We start from the raw sequence: 11,234 nt of genomic DNA, 5'->3' as shown, positions 1-11,234 counted from the left end.
TTTTTTTTTTTAAATTTGAAACATTTGAATATCGACTTTCAATTGTTTTTGTTATTCAATTTAGACAAGAAAGATGGATACTGCGAAAATTCGAGTGATTTTTGAATACGAGTTCCGACGCGGAACTAACGCGGCAGAAACAGCCCGCAATATCAATGCTGCGTTTGGAGAGGGGTCTACTAATGAACGCACCGTGCGATTTTGGTTTAAACGCTTTCGTGATGGAAATTTCGACTTAAAGAACGAGCCACGAGGAAGACCGCCCACACAGGTGAATAACGATGAATTAAGAGAGATAGTGGAAGCCGATCCTAGTCAAACTACCCAGGAATTAGCGGCATGGTTTAACGTTACCTTACCCACAATATTGACTCACTTGCGTCAAATCAATAAAATAAAAAAATACGAAAAATGGGTGCCTCATGATTTGACTGATCTGCAGAAAGAAACGCGTGTTGAAACTTGTGTTGCCTTGTTGAACCGGTACAGAAATGAAGGAATATTGGATCGAATTGTAACATGTGATGAAAAGTGGATTCTTTATGATAACCGGAAAAGAAAAATGCAATGGCTGACCCCAGGTCAAATGCCACAACAGTGTCCTAAAGCAAAACTTACCAATAAAAAGGTAATGGTAACTGTTTGGTGGTCTCAGCATGGTGTTATTCACTATAGTTTTCTCCGATCTGGTCAAGCAATAACGGCAGATGTCTATTGTGCCGAACTCCGAACCATGTTGACAAAACTAGCAGTAAAACAACCCCGACTCATGAATCGATCTTCACCATTATTGCTCCACGACAACGCGAGACCTCACACAGCACGAGAAACCATTTTGACCCTTCAGGAACTGCAGTTAGAAACCATTCGTCATCCTCCGTATTCACCAGACCTTGCTCCAACGGACTACCATTTTTTTCGTGATTTGGACAATTATCTACGTGACAAGAAGTTTTCTTCCCAGGAGGCAGTACAAAATGCTTTCACACAGTTTGTGCAGTCTAGATCGTCGGAGTTCTATCGCAAAGGCATTAATAACCTTCCCATTAGATGGCAGCAATGTATAGATAATAATGGCAACTATTTTGATTAAATAAATTTGTTAAAAATTTAAAAAATAAACAATTTAGATTTTCAGTACAAATCGGCAATTTCATACTTTAACCCCTATTATTAGCCCGCAATGTGCCCACAAGTGTCAATTTATGAGGCTGCTGAAGTAGTTTTTTCGCCAGAGGTACTGAAGTAAACCAGTTATCCATGGTAACGTTTCTGTTCGAGCCGTGTATACTGTGAGTGAGTTCCTTCACGAAATACTCTCCCAAAGGTAAACCACCGGTATTAGTACTTTTACCTAGATATGGTATACTGTTGATCATATATCTTGTGCCACTGTCACACATCATCTCCAACTTAATTCCGTATTTGGCCGGTTTATTAGGGATATACATACGGAATTTACACCTTCCGCGGAATGCCAACAGTTGCTCATCAACCGTAACATTTGTCCCAGGAACGTAATTTTGTCTGCATTGTGTCATTAGCATTTCCCATATATTCCTTATTGGTGTAAAAGGATCTTCTTTCAGCAGTTGTAGTCGAAATGCTTTGTCATCAAAGCGTAAACATCTCAGAAGGAAATCGCACCTCTCCTTGCTCATGCAGGCTAAATACCTCGTACCAGAATATTCAGTGTTGAACAATTCATCAAGGGTGAGATGATTATCTTTCAGAGCCGCGGTTAATACCATCACACCTAAAAGAGCTCTGATCTCTTCTTTGCTCGTATCATTTTGCGTTGATGTATATTTCTCATAATTTTGTTTCTTTATACGAATTTCCGCATTTGTCCACTTCACGATTTCTTCAAGCATCCGGTCAGTCATAAAATGTTCAAATAGCTCTAGTGGATCCACTATAGCCTTCAATTCGCGAGCTGGTCCTCTAGCGACATGTACAATATTTATGGCAGCGGTTCTGCCAGAAGTCCGTCCTTTGGTGGTCGCCCAAACATGACGCGCCCGACTGCGCAAAGAGCTTTGGGAAAAGGTCAAAATACAAGATGATTGTTGTGATGGAATTGAGGGTGTATTCTGTACTAATCCATTATCTTCTTCAGCTTGAGAAAGAGGTACCTGGATGTCTTCGTCACTGGAACTGGAGGAGTCAGATCTTACTGGCTGATAATCACTTTCGACATCATCCACTTCCACATTATCTTCCGTTTCGCTATCTGATAAGTTTTCCGAAGGACTGTTATTCTCTTCTTCCTCCAACAATAGGCGTGCAATACTTTCATCACTCAATAATTGTCTCGACGACATGATAAAACTGCAAGTTAAAAAAAAGCTAACTGTAAAGAAACTTACACAGACCCTAACTATTCGTCGAAATGACGACTATTTTCGTAATATTTCGAAAAATATTATACTTACACGTCGGACGCGGCTACCTCTCGGAAGAGTTCGGCGGGCACTAAGTTAACACGCGGCCAATACGCGATCGCCGCGTGCGCCGAAAAGAGAAAGCAATATTTCTGTCGCGTACTCGTCGATTCGACGAAGGTTAGGTTTCTAGGGTTAAAGTTCTGTTAAAATTTGACTCTTCAAAATGAAGCGAACAAATGAAGATGGTCTTTGATCCAACGTTTATATTCGGCAGTCCTATGATTTCCAACCATTCTTTCTTCCTTTTTTCATTTGTAGGAAAACTTGAAATAATAATAATAAAACAATAAAAACCTCATAGTGAATTGTTTTAATAACAGAATATCGATAATATGTATGCTTAGATCAACACTATCTCAAAATATTCGTTAACAACAATCATCAAAATATACAAACAAACAGGCAATCTAAAGTAACAAAAGCAAAATTTGGCAAGATTTATAAATAAACTACTTAAATAAGTCTAATTACATAAAATATTCGGGCTATTGTGTGATTTATAGACAAAAAAATAACACATGCCTGTGCAATGTAACATTCGATTGATTTGCAGTTTTTCTAAAGCCGCATCCTTTAATGCTGCAGCGTCGCATTTTTATTAATACCTAATTATTCTCACTGTCAATATTTTTGTCCAATTTAATTATAATACATGTGAATAATTCAATAATACATTTGGAAAAACATTTGTTTTGACATTTGATGTACTTCCCTTTGACAACGGTATCATGTACCTCATGTACTTGAAATGGCCACGGTTGGCATTTAAAATGACGTTACGAATTTTCGATTCCCGTGTTTGACACAGACCAATGTAATGCTATCTCTTTTGGCTTAAGACGGCACGTAATAGTTAAACAAAGACAATAATATGTTTATGTTTTCGACGTCGAAATGCATCATATACATATAACGTCTGATTTATATATGTCAACGTAACATGTCCTTTAGTTTCCATTTCCATAGTCTAAGGTGCACAGCTTGGAGCATGGAAATAAATAAAGAAACAGACTGACGTATGATTGGAAGGAATTATTATTGTTTTTTTTAAATACTAAATGTCTCTATGATTTATATTTTAAATTGTTTCTGACGCAAACTGTCGACTCTATAACATTGTCCGTGCCTTGTTTGTGCCATTTCAAATGCAACAACATATTATTATTTCCTAAATTTTCACATGAAATATTTGAACTAATTTTTGTTGCAAATTTCCAACAAACTGTCACTTGTAATAGTAAGTTTATTGAACAACACGATGTTCTACTACAGCGATATTCAATTGTTGTTTTGTGAAATTACTCCATTAGTTTGTTATAATTGTTAATACAAAGATCGAACGCTAAGAAAAAATCCTTCCGCCTGGATTTGAACTAGCGCATTCGACAACAAATTGTGACCTTTTTAACAGATAGCGAGCCTCCTCAGCCAACGGCTAAGTAACTGGCCATCTTATCAGTAAATGTAGACATTAAAGTTATAGCGATCGTCTCTGTTCTTCAGATTCAACGTGCGCGTTGGAACTAGACACGACCAAGGGTCCCAGAAACTACGCATTTAAATAGTCTCGTATGTACTAAAGAAGGATGGCGAAAGCTGACCCAATAATTATAAAATCAACGAAGAGCCGTTCATGGACTTTGCTAGTATTGGTTATTTTATGGTACACACATAAAACATTAAAGCTATAAAATACCTAATCAATTAAACATTTATGACATAAAGTAAAAAATAAAACACAATGTGGCAAAAATGTTTAGATGTGAGGTAAGAAAGTTAGCACAGGAACGTTTCGACAAGAGGCCTCTTGCCAATATGCCAATGTCAATGTCACATTCAGATTGAGAACAGTGTGGCCACTTGGGTAGATTTAATTTTTATTCATTTTCATTACGGCAGAACATGTTAACGTTGAATTAAACGTGGCAGTGTTTGGCAGATTTGGGAATATTCAGCAAGTTCTTTATTGTTTTCGGGAACAAACTGAAAACTTGTTGTTTTCTGCTACTACGAACTAACATCTGAAGCGCAATACAGGACAATGTAATAAACATAACCTATATGAACTTTATAGCCCCAGCTTCTCCAGGCTGTACTCAATTAGCTTTTTTGATGCTTCGATCATGAATCGCAAGCGTTGATAGGTCTCTTTAATGCACGTCGTCAAAAACACTGGGTCACAGAATACACGGGATGTCGCCATCATTCTTTATGAAGGACCGTAATTTATAATATAAAAAATAATTCTACTTGTACATTTACCTTTAAGTAAAACATTGTATTGTATGAAACCTTTTCGAACTTAATTCGAATTATTCTATTTCACGCAATCGACGTGAAAAGTAAAGTTTTCACGTCAGGACTCTCTCTCTAGTCGTTCCCTCATGTCCGAGGATCGTCATCTGCTTTGCGCCTACTTCTGAAGTGGATGATCTGCCTCCATCTGTTTCTATCTAGCGTCCCTAACTGTGCAAAATTTGAAGGACGACGAGTCTTTCACTTGGTCGATCCATCTCGTTAGTGCATAGCCTCGTACTCGTCTTCCTTCCGTGTCACAACAAGTTTCTCCAATTTTTCATCGCCGTGCAGAGGCAGATCATGTGGCCGAAATACGAAAGAATGTACTGGTGGCCTATGGCGGCCAACCGAGTCTTAATTTGAAACTGAGACAGGATTGACGCATTGGTACGTTCAGCGGTTCACGCTATTCTCAGCACCCGTCCCCAGCACCACATTTCGAATGCATCAATTCTTTGTCTTTCCCAGGTCAGAATTGTCCATACCTTCGAACCATACAGGAAAACGGGAAACACTAGAGCGCGTATCAATCGGATCTTAGTTTTGTCACCAATCCCTGTCTTCCTCCAGATGTTATTTAGGAGGATCGTGGCATCCTTTGCCATTCCTATACGACGCTTTATTTCAGGGAAGCAGCAGCCATCACTACGAATTTTATTACCCCAGGACTAAAAGCCTATATAAACCCTCGGAGTAATAGACACCCGAGCTCTAGCGAGGCCTAACCACCTCGGGTATACGTATTGGCTTGTTATTGCTATGCTATTGTGAAATTATTCCACTAGTTTGTTATAATTATTAATACAAAGATCGAATGCTAAGGAAAAATCCTTCGATTCAGCTTATCAATTTTATTACTTCGTGCTATGTATAGCACGTAGCCCTTTCACGGACATCTTTTACTTATTTACATATACCTGTATAACCTAATTATTGCTACATCGTTTGAATTACCAACTGTAGCCAAGGCTTCAATTGTGTTACGTAATTTTTGAACGAAGCATTGTTTATTCCAGATCTGGATTGGATCTGCTCAATTCCAAGATCCATAATGCATTAAAAAAACTCGCAGTCCCGCACCGAAGAGACTGCAGTTACCGGCGAAGCTCCGTCATCGTGATAAGGTAACTAAAAGGTCAATAAAACAGTATAAAAAATAGGCATACACGTTAGGCATACAGTTACGTCAGTTAACATGATTAACGCAAGCCGCGAAAGAACAACTAATGAAGATAATGCTGTGCCGCCAACCAGTTTAGCTGCTGTAAGAGAGTCATACAAGGATGAAGCAACCCAAAATTCGTGAGTTTAAGGATGGATAACGTTACTGCTTGAGAATTAAGGTATTTATTACACTTTAAATAACTTTCTGAAAAACTTTCTTTCTAATTTTTTTAATTTTGTGCGGGGAAAGTACGAGTATGTTTACGCTTGAGGTAATGCTCGCTTTCTTGCACTTACGCAAGGAGCTCTTCTAGTTTCAAGTCGTAGGTACGTTCTTCTACAGGGATTCGAACCTGAACTCTCAAGTGATGACCAACCGTTTTTCCATTGAGTTACAACCGCTCTACCATCTACCTATAAATTATTAAAATTACCTATAAATTGTTAAAAAACTTTGTAGGATATCGTGACTTGTCTCGTTTACGTAGCGATCAAATTAGCAATTTTAACTCCTCCCTAATGTTTTTCATGTCCCAGTCCCAGTGGAAAACGCTCGTAAGTCAGAAAGTCGTGTCCTCGAATCTTCCAATCTTTCGAATCACGTTGGCGGCATGAGTAACGTGCACTTGTCAACGTTTGGGTGCAATACTCTCTCGGTAACACGTCCTAGTTCACAATCCTCGGAAGAACCAGACAGAGGCTAGGGCAAGCGCCCAGGTTTTAGACCGGCGCTTTATTAACGCCCGGTTTAAATCGGGGTAAATCCAATTAACGCCCGAAATCGAGGGCAAAATCTATTTACAACTACTTAAATATTGGTTCAAATCGAGTTTGGTTCAAGTTTAACGAAATTACTACAAAATGTTTTTTGTTTTCTGATCTTAACGATCCGATTTGGCTTTCTATTGAATCGATTCGCTGGAAAAGAATCGATACAAAAAATCGTTAGATCGTATGCACTTGAATCGATCTTCATAGTAGTGAGAATCCACAGGATTGAAAGGTGGCTGTTGTGTGGCGAGGAGTTGCCTCTCTTTCGTTTGAAAATGATTTCTCACATCGAAATTTGTCTGTGTGTAAGCCACAAAAGGAACCCATGCCCAGCAGTTGGCCGTACAATGGGCTGATAGATATAATAGTGTTTACAATACAACACAAATTTAAAATATTGCTAAAAGCAAACTTTCATATTTTACGGTGCGTGGGTGTGCGGACTTATGCTTTAATTAATTTGTCCTCATTCTTTTCCTTGCACTCACATAAAGTTGTAAGATAAGTCTATCTCATTCGGACCTATCGGTAATCAGATGATGACGCGTCCTGTCTATTTTCGGCTAAAAACATTATTTTACACCCGCCCCTCTCCACCGCGCCCGAATAGTACCTCACCCACGGCAAGCGATAACGTCGTGTCAGTCGTCAGTCAGTCCACTCAAAATACTAATCTGTGTTTGACGCGACCGCCATTACGGGAAAATAAATAAAATGTTTTGCCACTACTTCATTGTTGTTTTCGAATAATAATGGCGCACTCGTCTAGGGGTGTATAATAGTGGTCTCCATTGTCGTGTTGTGTATTGTGTGTGCTGGACGGCTATTGGCTGTGTATATTGTAACACTGCAGCTGTGTGTGGCGGATATAATGCCGGTAATTTGTTTATTTTTAACCGAATTAAAAAAAAGAGGTGGCTCTTAATTCGACTGTATGTTTTTTTGTTTGTATTTTTTGGTAGGGTAAAACCGGGATAGGATCTTTTTCAAAAACCTTCCCCAAATCGCAACAAAGAATAATTAGTTTAAATAAGGACTATAGACACCACTCATCAAAGTTCCTGCAGGGCTTCGTGTGGAGTAGACGCGTTTGGCTTGTGCATGCGTTAATCTCCGCGGTGAACACGATACCTAAACGGTTCAAAATTTCAGACGCAAGTATTTACTGTCGCATAATTTTGTAAGTTATAATATATAATAAATTTTTATTATAACTATACACTGGTTCATTAACTGCGCACGTAGGTGTCAATAATCGCTCTTTTGTATATAGCTTAGTTATATAATAAAAGGACATCTATCCATATCGAATAGGATAGACGCCTAGATTTTTCGCCCTTAGGGGCAAAGGACAAGACAAGAAAGTTAGGACAAAAAAAACATGTAAATGATAATAGTTTAAAAGTAAGTAAAAGTACCAAAAAGACAAATTATTCACAGTTTTAAAATGGTTTAAACAGCGAACATTTTTGTATAGAATGTTTTGATAGCTACAAAAATACGAAGTGAAGTAGGTAGTAACTTTAAATACGTATATATTTATTATTAAAGATGTATAATATGTATATACAATATATTAAAGATTACAAACAAAACATTTTATTATGAATTTTACTATTTTATTCTAAAGGGCATCTATCCTTCTTGGTATTTTCATTGTGTGGCGTCTATCCATATAGGTAGGCATCTATCCTCAAAAAAATAGATTTACAAAAAGTCAATTTCTTCAAAATCAGTAAATATTAGATAAATAAAATCTAGTATTAATGTAATGTAAAAGATTAAACTATAGCTATCTATAGGATTTCTTCATGGTAAACTAATAATTTTTAAATTAGGAGGCCCTTTCAAAAAGTGGGGCATCTATCCCGGTTTTACCCTATGTTATAATATATTTCTTTAAATAAATAAATAAGTAATGTTAGTTACGCGATAACTCCGGCAATTTGTGAGCCGATTTTAATAATTCTTTTTTTGTTGGACAGAGGGTACATCAGTAGGTTTTCATTTAAATGTGAACAAAATATTCTGCCGCTAAGGGTGGCAAAGTAGGGGATGAATGACTTTTGAGGCCGGTTTTTTTAGTACTCTGTACTGAGATTATTATTCTGGTTATTCGAAAGTTATTAGATTATTGTAAGGATGGGAGCTGGTGGCGATGAGTGAAACGAGCGAAGGCTGGTATAACACTGATTTATTGAGAATAGTACGAGTATACATATAGTACGCATAGGTCTACACTACACCTTCCTTGGAGGGAAAAAAATAAAATAAACATGGTTGTCTTATTTTATTTCTACTCTCCGATATTTTCCTCTACATTAAACGTATAAGCCTATAAGAATATTAAAATAGTAAAAATATAAACCTATTTTAAATTACATAATTATCATAAGATTGTACACAGTAAAATATACGAATTGGTTCATTATTACACAATGACTTACGACTTACGAGTAACATTGGCTTACGAGTATATGGTTACAATTTATTAAATTTACAATTATTAAAACAATTATTAAAAATACTATAAAATTGATTTCAATTAAATTAAGGTATTTCATATTATACATATATGTTACATATTATATATGTTACATATTATATGGTTTGGTGCGGTTTTTATGCACGATATCTTCTTTTCCGTTTCTCATTATCTTAACATTACTACCTAAATCTTGCAAGATTAAAAATGGACCTAAATAAACACTATCTAATTTACCTCCAGTTTCGTTTTTTAGTAACAGATACTTACCTTTCGTATACTGAACTGGATTTATTTTACAGCCGTAGGCTAGTTTTCTCTTCACCTTACTCCCTATTAAGTTACTCCTAGCATCGTTTTGTGCGACCTGGAGTCTGTATTTGAACTCGACAGGGTAGCTGTCGTAGTTATACATAGGGTCTATTACGCCACCTGTGAAATTATTTGGTAATATGCATGACTTACCAAATACCAGCTCATGTGGTGTGTATTTTGTTTCGCCGTGAACCGTATTATTGTGCGCAAAACACCAGTAAGGAAGCCAGCTGCTCCACGATGATGGTTGTTTTTCGCAATTAATGCGCAAATACGCGCCCATTGTCTTATGCGTATTTTCTAGGGCTCCCATCGACTCGTGGTGATACGCAGTCGATGTGAGTTGGCTAATTTTCAGCAGTTCGCATACCTGCTTCATAGTACCTGAGATAAATTCTGTGCCACGATCTGTTGCTATTTCCCGCGGTATCCCGAATCGTAGTACAAAGTTTTCCACGAATGACCTAGCTACGGTGACAGCATCTTTTGACTGTATTGGGTATGCTTCCACAAACTTAGACAGTTCGCACTGTAAAGTGAGAATGTAAACATGACCGTTTGCGTCCTTAGGCAGTGGACCCACTATATCTAGGTATACTTTTTCGAACGCATAATTTGATGTCGTAGTTATTTCTAAAGGTTGTTTAATTTTTACACAATATTTCTGTTTCTGACATTGCTCACAGTTTGACACAAATTCCCTCACATCCTTCTCAATATTCTGCCAATAATAATACTTTTTGATATTGTTTGACATTCGCTTGATGCCCGCGTGGCCACTTGTGGGCAAAAGGTGAAAGTCATTCAATATGACGCGCTTGTCGTCTGCATTATCTATTCTCTGTACGCCCTTTAGTATACATATACGTAGATCTGACCAATCTGTACTTGCCTTTATTTCACTTATGAGTCCGGATATAACCTCTTCATTATTTTTATTCTTTATTATGCATATCTCTTTTATGCTTAATTGCTTACATAGATTAGCTAAATCCCTCGCCAGTACGTCTCGCGTTACTGGCGATCGAGAAAAACTAATTAAATAAATGCAGTTTCTGCTTTTTACGTAAGTAAAATACTTTGACCAATTCGTCACTAGGCCTTTTCTCTTTAACTCATTAATTTTTCTATTATCAACTAACCTCAATTCAGTTCAATTTCTCGGTTGTTTAATTATCTCCACAACTCTCGGTTGTACGGGCCTCGAGTTTAGGGGATGACTAATTTCCGGTGAATTTAACTTTTTATTATTTTCTACATCATCTGCCATTCTTCTCGCTTGCGCTCTGGTCACAACATTCAAAACATTTTCATTCAATTCTTTTAATTCTTCGGACGTGATACTAATTCTAGACAACGCGTCAGCGGCGGCATTCTTCGATCCTTTTATGTATTCAATTGTGAAGCTGTACTCCTCTAGTTGCAACCTGAACTTTAGTAACCTACTGGAAGGGTCACGCATGCTAAATAAATGTACTAAAGGTCATTGATCCGTTTGAATTTTAAATTTTCGTCCGTATAAATAAGGTCGAAAATATTTGACGCTCCACACTATTGCCAAAAGCTCCTTTTCTATAGTGGGGTAATTCTTTTCGGCCTTATTTAAACCTCTACTTGCATACGCTACTGGCCTGCCATCACTGTTACATAGTACAGCCCCTATTGCGTTACCCGATGCATCCGAGGACAAGCTCTCTCTGCAAAATTCTTTATAAATTTTCTATAATAATTAGCAAAGGCTACGAAGCGCTTCA

The 11,234-nt window shown here is 37.4% G+C and overlaps 1 protein-coding gene across 1 annotated transcript; it reads right to left on the bottom strand.

Annotated features, from left to right (window-relative positions):
* Positions 1–1,160: 1,160 nt before the first annotated feature.
* On the bottom strand, positions 1,161–2,324 carry LOC113238557 (piggyBac transposable element-derived protein 4-like). Its single transcript, XM_026475380.1, has one exon. It carries the CDS (start codon positions 2,322–2,324, stop codon positions 1,161–1,163), a length of 1,164 nt encoding a protein of 387 aa, XP_026331165.1.
* Between the last annotated feature and the right edge of the window lie 8,910 nt (positions 2,325–11,234).

Source organism: Hyposmocoma kahamanoa, unplaced genomic scaffold, assembly GCF_003589595.1.
Source record: "Hyposmocoma kahamanoa isolate Upper Pololo Valley unplaced genomic scaffold, ASM358959v1 96863, whole genome shotgun sequence".
Lineage (NCBI taxonomy): Eukaryota > Metazoa > Arthropoda > Insecta > Lepidoptera > Cosmopterigidae > Hyposmocoma > Hyposmocoma kahamanoa.
This window is presented reverse-complemented; position numbering and strand designations above follow the sequence as displayed.

Bases quoted from the DNA above. Each gene is read 5' to 3' on its own strand.
- LOC113238557 (XM_026475380.1), bottom strand. From the start codon at position 2,324: ATGTCGTCGAGACAATTATTGAGTGATGAAAGTATTGCACGCCTATTG.